Source organism: Barbatula barbatula (genome assembly GCF_947034865.1).
Source record: "Barbatula barbatula genome assembly, chromosome: 13".
Taxonomy (NCBI): Eukaryota; Metazoa; Chordata; class Actinopteri; order Cypriniformes; family Nemacheilidae; genus Barbatula; species Barbatula barbatula.
Window position 1 is genome coordinate 17,022,237 of NC_136776.1, and position 16,346 is coordinate 17,038,582.

The 16,346-nt window shown below is 37.9% G+C and overlaps 3 protein-coding genes across 6 annotated transcripts; 2 read left to right on the top strand and 1 right to left on the bottom strand.

The window, feature by feature from the left end:
• The first annotated feature begins 3,896 nt into the window (after positions 1–3,896).
• glrx2 (glutaredoxin 2) lies at positions 3,897–6,119 on the top strand. 3 transcript variants are annotated; one of them, XM_079471833.1, is made up of 5 exons: positions 3,974–4,149; positions 4,297–4,471; positions 4,545–4,608; positions 4,912–5,088; positions 5,325–5,931. In XM_079471833.1, the coding sequence occupies exons 2-5, from the start codon at positions 4,365–4,367 to the stop codon at positions 5,463–5,465; spliced, it is 489 nt and encodes a 162-aa protein (XP_079327959.1). In that variant the 5' UTR covers positions 3,974–4,149; positions 4,297–4,364; the 3' UTR covers positions 5,466–5,931. The 3 variants fall into 3 exon arrangements, with proteins under 3 accessions (XP_079327961.1, XP_079327959.1, XP_079327960.1); XM_079471835.1 differs by lacking the exon at positions 4,297–4,471 and having other exon boundaries at positions 3,897–3,990; positions 5,325–6,119; XM_079471834.1 differs by lacking the exon at positions 4,297–4,471 and having other exon boundaries at positions 3,988–4,149.
• A 196-nt stretch (positions 6,120–6,315) lies between these two features.
• Positions 6,316–11,387, top strand: uchl5 (ubiquitin carboxyl-terminal hydrolase L5). The gene is made up of 11 exons (XM_079471836.1): positions 6,316–6,564; positions 7,276–7,339; positions 7,425–7,530; positions 7,617–7,742; positions 7,863–7,924; positions 8,014–8,144; positions 8,279–8,342; positions 8,434–8,536; positions 8,616–8,729; positions 8,940–9,038; positions 9,635–11,387. Exons 1-11 carry the CDS (start codon positions 6,489–6,491, stop codon positions 9,677–9,679), a joined length of 990 nt encoding a protein of 329 aa, XP_079327962.1. The 5' UTR covers positions 6,316–6,488; the 3' UTR covers positions 9,680–11,387.
• Positions 11,388–14,699: 3,312 nt separating this feature from the next.
• On the bottom strand, positions 14,700–16,093 carry rgs2 (regulator of G protein signaling 2). 2 transcript variants are annotated; one of them, XM_079472059.1, is made up of 5 exons: positions 15,962–16,093; positions 15,795–15,878; positions 15,640–15,701; positions 15,377–15,543; positions 14,700–15,299 (listed from the first exon to the last, which is right to left on the bottom strand). In XM_079472059.1, the coding sequence occupies exons 1-5, from the start codon at positions 16,087–16,089 to the stop codon at positions 15,123–15,125; spliced, it is 618 nt and encodes a 205-aa protein (XP_079328185.1). In that variant the 5' UTR covers positions 16,090–16,093; the 3' UTR covers positions 14,700–15,122. The 2 variants fall into 2 exon arrangements, with proteins under 2 accessions (XP_079328185.1, XP_079328186.1); XM_079472060.1 differs by having other exon boundaries at positions 14,743–15,299; positions 15,795–16,020.
• Positions 16,094–16,346: the final 253 nt, after the last annotated feature.

Consider the following 16,346-nt stretch of genomic DNA (forward strand, 5'->3'; position numbering starts at 1 on the left):
ACAATAATTATTAGATTTTTAGACACCATGTGACCTGTAAATGCATTTCCATTGCATATTTCCATTGCAGTTTTACGAAATATTCCTTTATCGGATTGGCTGAAAAAACACCTCATGTAAGCGTTAAAACTTTTTGGGTGACATATGGACGTATTTGCGAAATGTAGGTTGCCAAACATTAAATTAAACTACCCATCCATGTCCAAATTTGTTCTCTGTAATGATTCAGTTCTAACATTTTCAATACTGCTGTATTTTTTCTCTTATCAAACATGTTTCTCTTTGCCATAAAATGAATACAATAATTGTCAAATGCCTCTGGCTTACGTTGCAGAGGTTTCTGTTCGTCAAGTGTTAAAGGCCGGTCAAGCCAACCTCAAAGTGCAAGATGCGATGACGGCCTTCAAGACGAGCCCTTACGTGACAAAGTGCAGTAACCTTCTCTAACCAAATGCCACAGCGCATCGGCGAAACAAGCTTCTCGGACTTTCTTGGGAAGGAGACGTTAGTTGGCTGTGACAGGAGGGTGGAATCACAGCTCAGTGAGGCGAGAGATTATTGGGACAGCACCCAATCCTCCAGTGAACTCAATAGAAGCATCATTCTATCACCGCGCCAATCATTTTAAGAGCGGGCGGCAGATCCCGAACGAGCGTGAGACGATAAATAAAAAGACACCCGCCTTTCCATCGCCAGCAATAGTTTTAATAAGGCGGTGAATGTAATCAGTGGCTGGCCTCACTACTGCCTGCCTCTATATAGCGAGGGTTGATTGTCCGCCAGGGACTGTGATTTATGAGGGCAGTCGCTTCTTGCTTGATTACATGGCTGCCCGCGAATGCATGCAGCAAACAGACATTAAATCATCCAGGCATATTCCGATGACACCGTACTGAGGAGCAGGTGGGCGACGTATGTCGGACGCGAATTGCGAAACCCTGCGTGGGGTGGGGAATTACATTTTAGGGGTTAGGATAAGTGTGCCAGAATTTTGTGAACGGCGGCCGTTACTTTCACAAGACATGTGCATTGATTTTCTCGTGATTGTGACACGTGGGTTACACATACACATGTTTCCTAGAAGGGAAGGGCGAATGGAAAATATGCATTGTTCAGAGAAAATGTATTGCATGATAACACTCTTTGAAAATGGTGCTATGTAAAAGCAGTCGTAGTCATATAGGGGAACCGCTTTCAGTGCTATAGCACCATGTCTTGGTTCTGTCGTGGTTCTTCAGAGGTTCTTTGGGGTGACCGAGGTGCTATATCACCGTTTCCGTATAAAAAACCTGTTAAGCCCCTGTACGGTTCATCAGCGGCAACTCAAGCATCCCAAAGAAACGCTGAAGAACCACTGAAGCGCAGAAATATGGTGCTATATAGCATTAAAAGGGGTTCCATATGATGACGAGCCAAGAACACCTTTTAGTGTTATATAGCACCGTTTTATAGATTGAAGGGTTAAAGGTGTTATTGGAGAGTTTTTTGAGGATGCAGGTCTGTGTGCTGGTAGTTTATCCATTATCCATAAGGGTTTGTCTGAATTCGTTTATTAAAAAGAGTCACATTCTTCTACAAGTTCATGAACACACATTTTAGCCAAAGTAACATGGCCAAAGTATTTTAATTTTGGTCAAGTTTAACTAAATTGAAAACAGTACATATAGGAAAGTAATTCAATCTACTGTATGGTACTTCTACAGCAAACTATTTCATTGATACCCCTTGGGGTAGATGTACTCTTGGTAAAAAACAGAGGGAGGATTTGCAGACTGTTTACAGTGACCCTTTAAACACAGTGTACTGTTACAGCAATTGAAAGTGGAAGACACACGGGTCGCCTTTCTTTAACAATATTAACGGGGATAAAGTTCAGGCCATTAAACTTTAAACGATGTAACCAATAAATAATGCAAAGTTTATTTTGTTCCTGTGATTCTGAAAGAAAGAAAGAAAGAAAGAAAGAAAGAAAGAAAGAATGAAAGAAAAATAGGTTTATGGCATTCCTTATGGCATGGTTTTCCCAACATTTATTATCGTTGTGACAAATTAAACATACAGTTGATCTTTGATGCTTTAGAAGGTTACAAGAACAGTTGTAATTCATGTTGGTTAATGCATAAGCTTAGTTAAAAATCAATGGGCTCTGTCTAGCAAACGGCAAGGTGGCACCTTTTGAGAGGAGATTATGGAGCAGCGTTAAATCACTTGTCATAAAAGGGGGAAATATCAAGGGATAACATAACAGAAACATAACCGTCCCTTGTGACGTTTTAAAGCGTTTCACGGATTGTCACAGCGCCACCCTATGGGTGAAAAATGAATCTTAAGGTGCACTTATCATTTTCCCCTTATTTGGGTAGTTGTATTCTATAGTGTGACATAGCAAAAATTAGAAAACAAACTGTTAATATTACATCGTTTTGTAATACTTTATTTTTATCAAATAAAATAGCTTAAGAGAGAGTTATCTTTATTGATAGTTTATAAATATAGAATAGTATAGAATATTAGTCTGTCAACATCCCATTTATAGGTTTTAATCCCCATTTAAATGAAAAGTCGGGACAGTTTAAAACTTTTTGTCCATTACACAACAGAGCTGTGCGCATCACAAACGTCCCGGAACGTTTATGTTGATGATCTTTCGGCGCTCTAATATCTTTATAACGCCAAACGTGCTTGAGACCCCTTCATAGAGACCCCTCCCGCCAAAGACACTGCATCAGGTAGCCTAAATAAATTGATTCTTTCGGTGTAACACGAAAATGAAGCAAATTCAAAGAAAATCCGTCAATCTGTTTGCTATGACTCCAATCTTTCAACTAAGCAGGGGCTGTACTCCAGACAGATTATGATCCACGGCGTTTCTACAGTAAGCATTATTAATCAGCATATGTTAACATCATTTCACTTTATTTTCAAATCTAAAAATGAGCCACTCAGACTTCTTAAGAGGATAACCATAATAGACAAACATAAATAAATCATTTATAGGGCATAGCTTTTCTACCCCACATCATTAGGATTTCAAGTGGCGGTTTGGGGCAGCTCAGTTGCCATTTTTGGAAAAGCTTACAGAAGATATTATTTTTGTAATGTCAAGCTCAAATTAAAAATAACATTGCATTGATTTTCCCTGGTCCCTGGACAGGACCCCGCCTTGCATTGTTCTGGGACATTTGTACACGAAAATATTTTTAGTTTTGTGCATAACATTTCAGTATTAGGCTTCTGCTTGTTACAACAATAAACTAAAATCTGAGCAAAAAAAGTCACCCAAAATGAACCTCATAATTAAATAATAAAGGATGGGGAAATGGCAAAAGGTCCCCATTTCATTAGGCTGCCTACAGGCCTCAGTATATGACAGTATGACAACATGACAAGATGACAACATTCTCTCCTGTCAGGATGTGTTCCCCCATTATGATGGAAACATTTAGGGGTAGCACCTAAAAACAAATGCTATGATTACCTTTATCTGTTTTAAAGCTTTGCTTTGGAGTGATGGGACAGAAACCATCAGAAAAACAGTTAATCTAAACTGAACAACAGAGCACTCTTGTGGCTAAATCAAGAAATTGCATATCTAAAAAATGCAAAGAAATCACAGTTGATGATCGAAATAATAGTATGTGTTGGGGAAGAACACGTCCTTAAATAAGATGTTCAGTTATCACGTGGTTGCTGTTACTTTTATAAGCGTTGGTCTGCACGGGCCAATCGCGGTCGTTAATTGTATTTTATCAATTTAGCTTTGCAAACAATAAATGGCAGGTGGGAAATGATTTCCAGTTGAAACATTCAATTGGCTATTGTGTCGTTGTTAGTTATTTCCTGTCTTGTGTTGTTTAATGAATAAATACATTTGGTTAGAAACATTCGTTTCTAGCTGGAGAGGCAGCGTACGCCGTGCGTGAGGGGCGGGGCTTGTGTGTGGCGCTCTAGTCGTAAACGACGTCATACCAATGAGGTTCCGGGTGAGAGGTACACGTGTGTTTTGACTTTGGATCATTTTTGTAACGTATCAGTTTTACGATTGTCGTGTGATATTTGTTTTCATGTTTTAAGCTGTAATTTACGTTATCTTCCATTCAAAATGTTCACGAGAGGCTGTCTATCCAAATACATACCTCACATCCAAAGGTCAACACGACTGTTTATTATTGATTTGACTTTAAATGACTATAGGTTGTTTGTAATAACATATCTGTTAAACCATTGTTTAAAATGTCATTCGTGCTTAAACCCGGTGTGATCTGATCGGCTTAGAGTCTAGCTCTACTCTTTCAGATAACGTCATCCGCTTCACTTCCAGTAGCTTTAGCCGAAACCGACCAGACACTAGATGTTGATGGAAAATGGCTGATTTAAATGGCCAGCCTCATTCTTTTCTATCCGCATTAACCGCATTCGCATTCCTTGTATCGTCATCATGTCTTCTGTACAAACCAGTGATCTTCACAAGGTTACTACTGGTTTCCATCTAAGCCAGTGTAATGTCAATAGCAGTGTTATAACAAAGTTTGTCTTTTATCTAGAATGGGGAACTTCACATCCTCTGCTCCTAGGTTGTCAAGCTCGGCGTGTACTCAGTTTGTTCAGGTAAGCGTTGATATAATGATATGAGGAGGTCACTTAGTCAATATCAGTATGTCCATAATGTATATAAGATGTAATATTTAAATAAGGTCTCTTTAAACCCTGACATTGAATAGTGTGTTGTAGTTGTTTCAGCAAAGCTTAAACAGCAAAATATTCACAAAATCAAATTCACGTCATGTGTCCTTTATCGCTGTCATGAAGGTTACTGAGATCTAGCCCCTGTGACAACTGTGCGACATCCCATCCTAAACAAAGAACAGTCTTCGATGAATAACCTTGACCTTTTTAATGTTTTCAATATAGGATGTTGTCTCCAAGAACTGTGTTGTGATATTCTCCAAGACCACGTGTCCTTACTGTAAGATGGCTAAGAATGTATTTAATGAGATTGGGGCTTCGTACAAAGTCATTGAACTGAATGAGCACAACGACGGTCGAAGTCTTCAGGAGGCTTTGGCGCAAATGACAGGTGCCAGAACAGTAAGTGCTGTCATTTATTTATGCGTATTAGAATAGATCGTTTAAGTTGGTACTACCTGTTCATCTGTGTATATCATTCACTGCACAATGCTACATAAATGCTGTGTTTATTAAGGTATGTGTTTTAAGGTTTTGCCTTGTACTTAAAACGGCATATACTTGATGTGCTATCAATAATCGATCAGTATGTGCTAGAACATTAAGACTACATCAAGTCAATTCTTTTGAACTTTCAGGTGCCAAGGGTCTTTGTTAATGGGCGATGCATTGGAGGGGGGACGGACACAAAACAGCTTCACCAGCAAGGGAGACTTCTGCCACTCATTGAACAGTGCTGTGAAGCCTCGGAAAACAGCCAGCCTCTGTCAACGCCGTAATTATGTTTTTGGCATGGTTATACACAAGTTTTGTTGAAATGTACTGTATTGCGGCTATGGTACAAGTACAAATAGCATCTGCCTAACTGTTCTGGTTAACTGACATATTTGAGTATGTATATATTATTGTTTTTTTCTTTTTTATAAATGTCCCACACTATTCAGTTAAAATACACTCATGCTGTTTGTTCCGCTGTAAAAGCTTCAAATGTGCTTTACGTTTGGTACCCTACTGAATTTTATCTGATTTAGACATTTTTTACCAGGAGATACATAGCTCTACCTCACCACTCTTTTGTGTACGGAAATATTTAAATAACAGTATTAAAGTCTTTAAAACAAATATGTGGAAATGCTCGTTGTTTTTAGAAATAAGCACTCAACATTTATGATTTCATTTTGTAAGCATATGATTATTGAAAACTAAATATTTGTCTGTAATAAACATTAGTTAAAATCATCCTTTAAAAAAGCATGACTAAATAGTGTATAGCTAAAGCTCAACCTTCTTATTTTTCTTAAGGTTTAAATTAATATATTGATTTGAATATAAAGTGTTTATCAACTATTTAATGCATTCTTTGTATTCACATACGTTTCATTTTCTTGTTCTATAGTTTTAGCCTATTTACATTTTATGGTTATGGAATTTACAGTAAATTAAAATTAAGTGAATGATAAAATTGTATTTTACTTGAGGCTATATTTGCAAAACCGAGCAAAATGTTTTCTAAACATCAAGAAAAAATAGATGTTTATATATAATCTAGAGTAGACAAATGAACCACGGGTTTTAAAAAGTTAATTTCTTTGGATGGGATATGTAAAGAATGACGCAACTCCAATCCACGTGGTGGCAGAAGCGGGTTTCATTCTTTGAACGCAACACGTGAAGAAGAAGAGTGACGCATGGGGAAAGGGAATGCCGGGAAATTGCTGTTTGTGTAAATGAGAGTAGCCTCGTCTAGCCGCTACGCGAGCACATACACATTGTTTACAATAAATTAATTTTCACAGTCAGAAATGTCGGGAAGCGCAGGGGAATGGTGTCTTATGGAAAGTGACCCGGGAGTTTTCACAGAGCTGATAAAAGGCTTCGGTAAGCGCTCAATGGTTTCATACATTAGCGGTGCGGGTAACGGCGCTGGTTCCGGTTCACCGATTTGATCGGTAATATAACACATGTTTTCGGGTTTATTCAAAGCTTGTTTTAGGTGATCGCCAGCATGTAGTGTCGTTTACAGATCGCAGTACCGTCACGCTACCTGTCAAATCCACTGATCTGAGTTCAGTGCACGAGCCATCTGCAAAAAGCGACTAGTTCATATAGACTGACTGTAATTTATGAAGTTTTTAACCTGTGTATCAATCATAGATTTTCAGTTTTTTATCTACACGCAGCCTACCGTATCAATATTTGTTTGCGTCATACATCTGTGTTCAGTATTTTGTGATGTCATAGATTACGGATTTTGTGGCGTCAAAATCCATTTTAAAATGTTGTGACGTCAACAGCTCTTACTTTGTAAAACAAAAGAAGATATTTTGAGACACGTCTCTGGGGTTTTGTGGTTATGCAATGGAAGTTAATGGACCCTTATGGTGTTTCGTTACTGGTGTATTTTAAAATATCTTCTTTTGTGTTTTGGTGAAAAGAGAAAGTCCTACAGAGATGATGGCGTAACTGTACAATTTTGGGGGTTAAATATTCTTTTCAAAGACACAGCGAGCGTGTTTTTATTCAAACCGTGAGTTCACTTTGTTATGCATGGCACGTTCATGACACACTTTTCTATGTTGCCTTTATTAGGGTGCAAAGGTGCACAGGTGGAAGAGATATGGAGTATGGAGCCAGAGAACTTTGAAAATCTCAAGTAAGCCAAGAATCCTGCATTATAAACGGTGTGTTTCATCTTTGCATAAATAACTGCAATTTAATATGCACGTCATTCATTTCAGGCCAGTTCACGGTCTGATTTTCCTCTTTAAGTGGCAACCCGGTGAGGAGCCAGCAGGGTCTATAGTTCAAGACTCGAGGCTGGAGCAGATCTTCTTCGCCAAGCAGGTGCTCAATGATGTGTTGTCATGTTTTAAGGAATCCAGCTATGAAGGCATAATAAACCATTTATTTTTATTTGCTTAACATTGTAGGTCATCAATAATGCCTGTGCGACCCAAGCCATCATCAGTGTTTTGTTAAACTGCTCGCATCCCGATATGCTTTTTGGGGAAACGCTGACAGAATTTAAAGAGTTCTCAAACAGTTTTGATGCGGCAGTAAGTCACATCATATTTTGTATGCTGTGATCACATTTAGATTTGTTTTTCAAATGCAATGAAATTTTTTTTAATAGAGGATGTTTATGGTAATGATTTAGATTTGTCTTGTTTTTTAAGATGAAGGGTCTTGCTCTCAGTAACTCTGAAGTGATTCGACAAGTCCACAACAGCTTTGCCAGGTATGTTTATTTGCTTTTATGAAAGGTTTTCATACTGCCATATTTCAATAAATGACCGTATTTATTAATGTTCGTGTTTTGTTTTTCAGACAGCAGATGTTTGAGTTCGATTCCAAATCATCTGCTAAAGAAGAAGACGCTTTTCACTTTGTTAGCTATGTTCCTGTTAACGGTAGACTCTACGAGCTGGATGGACTTCGTGAAGGACCCATAGATTTGGGTATATAGAAACTAGATTTTTGTTCAGTTTGATAATTTAAGCATTTATCTCACAGTGTGATCTTCCAACTATTTCAAGGCTAATGTGAATGTGTGTATCCACACCAAACGTTTCATGTTTCTGACATTTTTCAGGTGTGTGTAACCAGGATGACTGGATCGGAGCCGTACGACCCGTTATTGAGAAAAGAATACAGAAGTTAGTGTTAAATATATATACGCACTTTATATTTGTTATTGATGTGAATGTGTGTCGTCTCATTGCTTTTTTCATTTGACACAAATTTCAGATACAGTGAAGGAGAGATTCGTTTCAACCTGATGGCCATCGTATCAGACCGAAAGATGATTTACGAAAGAAAGATCGATGAGCTACAGGCTCAGCTAACAGAGGTGAGTGATTTTAGTTGTAATATAGTAGTAATATACGTGTATAAGAAAGAGTATTCACAAACCAGTTTATTCTTCACAGGAAGAGCCGATGGACACAGACCAGAGCGGAAATCATCTTAGCTCTATCCAGTCAGAGATCGCCAAGTTTCAGCTCCTGATTGAAGAAGAGAATCAAAAACTTAAAAGATATAAAGTATGTCAGAGCATCTTGGTACTGTTATATGAAAAATCTGTATGTTACAGTTTGAAACGCTTGTGTTAACACACATGGTTACTTGTTTCTGTATAGTACAAATAATAATAGGAGAAATAGATATAAGAAGGACAATTTACAAATTATTTTAAGACTGTATTGTATACCAATAATTCCAAATAATGTGTTTGTTTTTGCTGGAATTTGTAGGTTGAAAACATCAGAAGGAAGCACAACTATCTACCCTTTATTATGGAGTTACTGAAGACATTGGCTGAATATCAACAGCTGATACCATTGGTTGAAAAGGTAAGAGATATTGAAGAAGTCAATGATAGATCCGGTACGGCAAGTAAGAAGCTGTATTCATGGCAAACAGACTCACTTGTTTGTAATAAGACAAAATAAAGTACTTTTTGCTTTGAAACATAATTGTAGCTTGGCAATAATGTATATAGTCACTGTGTGCATGTTTCGATCTCAAATCTACACTTACCACTAGAGGGCAGTGTTGAGTTATTTAATAGTGGAATGAAACTATCTCAGTTTTGGCTTGTAAATTTGTTGATATTAGGGGTGGACGGTATGACTTAAACCTCAAACCACGTCCACACTATGACTGTCACACTTCTTTTGATAATATGCTCCTTCATGCTTTGGAATCAACTGCGGGTCCTTTTTACGTGTTCATTCGTCACACTCTGTATCACGTGTTGCGTCACACTCTTATTTACATATCACGCTATACATTGAAATCTATTAGATTTTGCAGACTGATTCCGCTCTTATTTTGGAATAATTTATTCATTGGCGCATTGGTGAAAAAAAACACTTCTCTTTGACTGAAACAACTTTTTCAAAATTTAGAGAATGATTACGAATGTGTTTCTCTTCTTCGTCCTCAGGCAAAGGAAAAGCAAAGTGCCAAAAAAATACAAGAAGCAAAGTAAAGCCACATTGTCAGACGCTATTTAATTTTATGCCACGGATTCACCTGTCGCGTCGTCGTCACCCGTAACCCTGTAAAAGGAGCACCTGAAAGTGAAGTCGAATGTGGTGCTTGCTGTCATTTCCTTCATGTTTGTGCATGCATGCAAAGAGATGTTTAAATAATGTCTTATTTTCATATAAATTTCCTTTGTTCAGTAATGACGTGGTTTCGTGGTTTTTCTTGGTAAGCAGGACAAATATTGAACACCAAAAATGAAAATCATTTACTCAAGTGACGGTTCACACAAAAATGAAAATCCGACATCATTGACTCACCCTATTGTCATTTCAAACCTTTTATGACTTTCTTTCTTCCGCAGAACACACTAGAAGATTTTTTGAAGAAAGCTGGTAACCGAACCGCACTGGAGTCCATTCACTTCTATTGAATGGACACAAAATCAATGCAAGTGAATGGGGTCCTGTTAAACGATTTCTTCCCTGACAAAAGACATTTATGAAAAAAATTACATTTGGTCTGACATAATTGTACAAGTTTGTCGAGAGAGAGAGAGAGAGGGGATGTCAAATCATTGGTTAGGCAAGACATTTTTTATTCAGTGTAAATAAACAATGAAGTTGTAATTTTCGGATTAACTGTTCCAACAATCATTTTAATATTGTTTGAGAAATGAGCGGAATCAGAACGGTAACTTAAACGGTTCATCCGAAGTCTTTTTTTTATATTTGCTCTACCCGTTAAAATACAGGAACTTTAGCAAGACCAAACCACTTCTTGTATTACTAAAATTAAGCTGCTTAATATAGCAGTTTCGTGTGTGTTATGTTTGTCTGGGATGTTTAATTGTACGACATGGCGCAGACTTGCAGACAGACTGCGGTCACATGTGTTGGTCGGCGTAAGCGACCAATTTTAAAGAGTTTATTGGCTGTGCGGTTCCTCGAGTTATCAAAAACGATGAGCTAGATTGAAAATGGCTAAATATGTTATATAAGGGATAATGTACAGGCAGTCAGTTGTTTTCGCAGAAATAAGAAGCTGCTTGTACATTATCCCGCTTATTTCACGGCTACTTGGAGAAAACTGGACATGAAATGTGAATTTGAAATCATTTATTAGCTAATTTCTACCGAATTCAGACCTTCAGCGAGGGAAAGACGTTACTTTTGGTTTTATGGTAGACTAAGAAACGACGTTCAGATGTCACGAACAGGCAATTTGGTTGAATAATTTGTAAATATAATGTCATATATGTTATTAAAAGACTTACAGTATTTATATTTAATTTGTCCAAAAAACCTGTCAAAATTATTTGCTGCATCCGGGTTACTGCATGTTATTAGTTTTGAGCGGTTGTTATCTGGGAATAACGAATTGGCAAATGTCGCGACTGTCCAATCAGAATCATGCATTCCAAAGAGCCGTGTAAAAAGCGTGATATAAATGCAATGTTATGTGAAAAAAATACAACTCCATGCTTGATTTAAGCTGAAATCTATGAATGAGGAACTATTGTAAAAAGTATTTTAACAGGGTTCTTATGTCAATTCTCGGTTTTGCCTTTTGCAGCAACAAGTAAAAGTGTATTACATACATGATATTAATGAATGGGTGTTTATTTTTGACAGTACACGCAAACAGATTTTTTTGACATCCCAGAAACCAGGTGCAGTAAGAAATTGTGTTAAATAAACGTATTGTGTATGTAGTGTGTATTGCACATGATTTTATTGCACTATCGCATGAGGTAAGAGCGCAATATATCGCTACATTAAGTAGGCTATATAAGAAGTGTTATGTAAATATGTAATTAAATGGTTATTAACAAATCATCAAATATGGCGTTGTTTGCAACACCTAAGCGAATTGGTCTTCAATCACTGTGTTCTTTCTAATATGACCTTTCCCGCACAAGCCACCCTTCCCGTACGTTATGTTATGGAAAGGTCCGTTAGAGAGGTGAACGGCTGTTTTTAATAAAGCAGACACTTAAATCAAGCAGACGTTTGGCAGAGGCTTTCTATTTTTACTCTGTACGTGCAGTGTCGTGACAGTTGTTTTTGTACAATGACGTGTAACATCTCTATTTTTACGGAACTGTTTATTTACGTTCTTTAAGACTCTCTAGATCAGTTATCTAAAGAAAGACACTGAAGCACGAGACAAGCCATGATACTGTATGTCTCCATCTGCATTTAGTACCCGCTGGACATGTGCTTTAAAAAAGCTGTCGTCAGCGTAGGTATAAAATGTGGCGTACTGTCCTAACAATGTGAAAAGTCTTTCTCTAGCACAAAAACGTGTTTTGTTTAAAATGGTGTGAATGATGCGTGCTTGGGACATTCTGTTCAAAATAGTTGCGTTATCAGCAGATGTGAAACAGTTGCAATAATCTATAAAAAGTGTCCACAAACTCTACAAATGGCTTTACACACTTGATGCACAAATAATACAGGCTGCATACATTTTATTGCATTAGATAAGGGAATATTAAGCCACGTGGCAAATGCTAACAAATGATGCTTGGGATATTCAGGCTGTATGCGTTCTTCAGTGATCTTGCATCCTTGTGTTCTCGTTCAGCATCAACCGTACAAGTCCAGTCCAATACTCAAGAACACAAGTACTGAGAACACATAAAAAAGTACCCGGATGTGTTCTTGATATCACGGACGCAACGAATGCAGACTTTTCGAGAAGTCCCAGAAGTCATTGCGTAGCGTCCATCCGAATTTGTTCTTTTAAGGTTATTTACGTAGACAAACATTGACCAAATTTTAGAGTCAATCTATGGGCCACTTGAGAGCGCATACATAGACATTGATAGGCATATCCCATCAGGAGCTTGTGTGCCCCAAAATGGAAAGATCTTGAAAAACTTTCAAGTGTACGCTAAACTAATTATATTATGAATATTAATTGGCAATTGATAAACATGTTGCACATTTATTGATGCAGACTGCACATTATGTAACATATGCAACCGTTTATCACATTATTAAAGCAGCACAATTATTAAATTGTGTCATCTACATTTACATTTAGTCATTTAGCAGACGCTTTTATCCAAAGCTACTTACAAAGAGTTCGGGGAGCAATAAGCTATATGTCATACAAAGATTTGTTTATTTATTTTTTTATTTGTCTGTCAAGTATTCCCAGAAGAGGTGTGTTTTAAGAAGTTTTTTGAAGGTTGTGAGAGATGTGGTTGACCAGACCGCATTGGGAAGAATGTTCCACCAGGAAGGAGTTGTGAAGGAGAATGAGCGAGAAAGGGATTTCATGCCCTTATGAGAAGGTATTACAAGGCGCCGCTCATTTGCTGAACGCAGGGTTCTTGATGGGGTGTAGGAGTGTAGTAGCGTGTGAAAGTATGCCGGTGCAGATCCAGTGATCTTGTCCTGTAGGCAAACATCAGTGACTTGAATCTGATCCGGCCTTCAACCGGTAGCCAGTGGAGAGAGATGAAAAGGGGCGTGCTTCTGCGTTTTGCACCAGCTGAAGTGGTTTGATAGCCTTTGCAGGAAGACCAGCAAGGAGAGCATTGCAGTAGTCTAACCTTGAGATAACCAGGGCCTGGACAAGGAGTTGTGCCGCATGCTCAGTGAGGTAGGGTCTAACCTTTCTAATGTTGAATAAGGCATATCGGCATGATCGCGTTGTCTTTGCAATGTGATCATTGAAGGACAGCTGTTCATCAAATATGACTCAGAGATTGCTGACTGATTCGGAGGGAGTGATAATGGAATCTATTACATAGGTACTTCTAATAATAACGTTTGCCACAACCTGACCCAATTCAACACTTGGGCTAAATATAGGAAATATGGCATGTTAGGTGGGGTTTAACCCTGCTGTAACACACCTGCCTTACATTTGTTTTAGTCATCTTGAAGACCTTGATAAGCTGGTTCAGGCGTGATTCAACAATGTTGAAGTTTTGACATACTTTGAGATGCATTTAAACCATAAAGAATTTTTAGTGGATCAAGTAAAATGTGCCTTGGCAGAGTAACTACAGGTCTACATAAATTCATCAACTTTACATTTTCTTGAATGTTTTTCATTTAAATCAGTGTTTTAAATTAAAACTTTTCGCTTAGAAAGTTACTTTCTTGCCAATTTTCTTTGTAATTAAGTAAATGTATATAACGCATAGACATCCATATAAAAGTGTGATTTAAAAATTGTCTAAATCCTTTTTTTTACACCACCGTAGATATGAAGATGAACTTGAGGCCTGATGTGAGGAAAGCCAGCGCTGTTTTTAAAAGCCACGTTGGCTTTCTGTGAACACTTTCTGCTGTGTTGGATCAGTCAAAACTTATGGAGTGTTTGGTATCTGGACAGTGTCGTCCTACAATGAGATCATCTACAGGAAAAGAAACATGCGGTTATTACGTCCTCACGTACATCAAAAACGTTAAGATGCGTCAAATGTTTGAAACACATATGCAACACAAAAAACAAGCACGATGTTCAGACCTCCGCATAGTATTTGCATTAAATGTTTGATCTTTGGTGGAGTTCGTTTTGATAGACGTAGGTTCATCTCTGGTCATGTCAAAATAAAGAGATTAATATTTAAGGCTTTAACAGGTTGTCTTATCGTGAGCGACTTTGCAGGAAAACATTCTTTAGATCTCCAGTGTGTCGTTTTATAATATACATAACCATGTCTTTACAGGTGTATAAAGACATTACATAATGAAGTGTTGGGTTTTTATCACCTGAGAATGAGATATTTCTATCTACATACACCGCGGGTCCCCTTACATGGAATACACCATGTTGCTTCTACAGTAGCCCTAAAAGGACAAACTGCTCTGTAACATTTCATAAATACGTTAAATAAAAAAGTGCTTCGAAAGGGAGGGGTGGAGGGAGCCGTTGGTTGCGATTCGCAACCTCACCGCTAGATGCCGCTAAAATATCCACAGTGCTCCTTTAGAGAAAATCAGTGTTTTTTTTCTAAGCACTTTTATAAGCTTTCCTGACTAATGATGTTTTTTTTTCTTGCTTGCATTTATTAATATTAATAACACAAGGGTTAAACATGTTAAAGGTTGTCAAATAAAAAAAGATTTCATCCAAATTTATTCATAGAAAAACAAAGATCAAATACAAAACCTCATATGACATTGTTGTTGAGCCAGTCAACAGCATGACAATAGACTGTATATAAACAAATACCAAAAGTAACGCAACTTTAGGACAAACCGTTACAGTTTTTCAAACAAATACATTTGATCATGTCACCGTACATTTAAGGAATGACCCCTTAATACCTATTTACATATTTGTGCAACATCTGCAAAATATAAATACATTGAAATTTTAAAAGTGCAGCCGATAAATGAAATCAGAGCTATCACATGCTACTGATTCAACATCTGATGAAACACCACAATGACTGTTCCTTAACTGTAATAAAAAACAAATCACTCTCCCTCAGTGTATTTACAAAGGTTATTGTAGAGTTCAGACTCCAGGAAGCGAGTGTACGAGTTGTGTTCCATCAGGTAGTATATTTTGTTTTGAGCAGCTAGGAAGGTGGTCTGTGTTGGTAACAGAAGACACTGGTCGACGGTTTTCTTCGTGTGGGAATCCAAGTTGACCTGAAGGAAGTCAATTATTATAATGTGCTTTTATGAAAGCAAACATTCATGATGTTCACCTCAGACGTCCACCTCACCTCTTTTGGCGAATCTTCTCTGATGAATTGTTCATATATCCTTTTCGCCCTGGATCTGAGTTTTGATTTGGAGTTGATCTTTCGAAACTCTTCGCAGGCCATCCAAAACTCGATATTCTCAACGCAGTATTCAGACTCCATAAAGAGGCGAAATGCGATCAGTCCACCTGCAGATGAGATGAGACGACATGAATTAGATCCACTTGCCTTTTCTGAATGAGCCACATTTTTGTGACCGATAGACCTTTGTGAGCAATACTTACATTTGCTGTTCAGTAAGTTGTCCAGAGACTCTGACCATTGACATACTTCTTCAACGGTCGGCCTGTGAGAACACAGAAGTAGAAAATTCAGATATCTTTTCCTGGACACTTTCACAAAGCATTTAACAAAGTGTATAAACATTATAAATCATTACCTGTATGCATTTCTCCGCACTGTGCCGCCTGAGGCTTCTCTCAGAGAAAAACTCTTAAAGAGCATCCTTGACCTCCAAGTCCTTCTGTCAATCGCAACCGACATAACGTTAGCAACCGCACGTATACAACTAAACAGAAAACCAAGTTTAAAAATAACAAAACTCACATCATTTTATCTATTCCCATGGCCGGCTCAAGGTTTTTTGAATAGATCAGTCCTTCCAAGCTTTTGTTTATTGTAGCAGCTCTCATTGTTGCCAGTGTGTGTGCATCGGTATCATACAAATCAAACATGTTGGTTCTCTCAGCCTGGGCTGCTTTATAGCTCGGCGTGCCGTGCAAAGGGCGTGTCCTTTTCAGGGGACGAAGCGCGTGGTTGGCTGCGCTGCGTCAGCGTGTGATTGGCTTGTGCAAGTCTTTTTGGCAGGAAGTTAACTTACTCAAAGTAATCATGAGTTTAGTCTATTCAGGGTTACAATAATGGGTTTAAAAGTGAGAAGTTAGGATGGAATTGAATGAATTATAGTTGTTGTGGTCTTAAAAAGATGTTG

Excerpts from the sequence above, each read along its gene's own strand:
- glrx2 (XM_079471833.1), top strand. The coding sequence starts at position 4,365 with ATGGCTGATTTAAATGGCCAGCCTCATTCTTTTCTATCCGCATTAACC. Across the intron at positions 4,609-4,911 it reads CGTGTACTCAGTTTGTTCAG|GATGTTGTCTCCAAGAACTG; the intron begins GTAAGCGTTGAT and ends TTTTCAATATAG. Across the intron at positions 5,089-5,324 it reads AAATGACAGGTGCCAGAACA|GTGCCAAGGGTCTTTGTTAA; the intron begins GTAAGTGCTGTC and ends TTGAACTTTCAG.
- uchl5 (XM_079471836.1), top strand. The coding sequence starts at position 6,489 with ATGTCGGGAAGCGCAGGGGAATGGTGTCTTATGGAAAGTGACCCGGGA. Across the intron at positions 7,340-7,424 it reads GAGAACTTTGAAAATCTCAA|GCCAGTTCACGGTCTGATTT; the intron begins GTAAGCCAAGAA and ends CATTCATTTCAG. Across the intron at positions 8,730-8,939 it reads AAAAACTTAAAAGATATAAA|GTTGAAAACATCAGAAGGAA; the intron begins GTATGTCAGAGC and ends TGGAATTTGTAG.
- rgs2 (XM_079472059.1), bottom strand. The coding sequence starts at position 16,089 with ATGTTTGATTTGTATGATACCGATGCACACACACTGGCAACAATGAGA. Across the intron at positions 15,879-15,961 it reads ATGGGAATAGATAAAATGAT|AAGGACTTGGAGGTCAAGGA; the intron begins GTGAGTTTTGTT and ends TGCGATTGACAG. Across the intron at positions 15,544-15,639 it reads CAACTTACTGAACAGCAAAT|GTGGACTGATCGCATTTCGC; the intron begins GTAAGTATTGCT and ends TCTCATCTGCAG.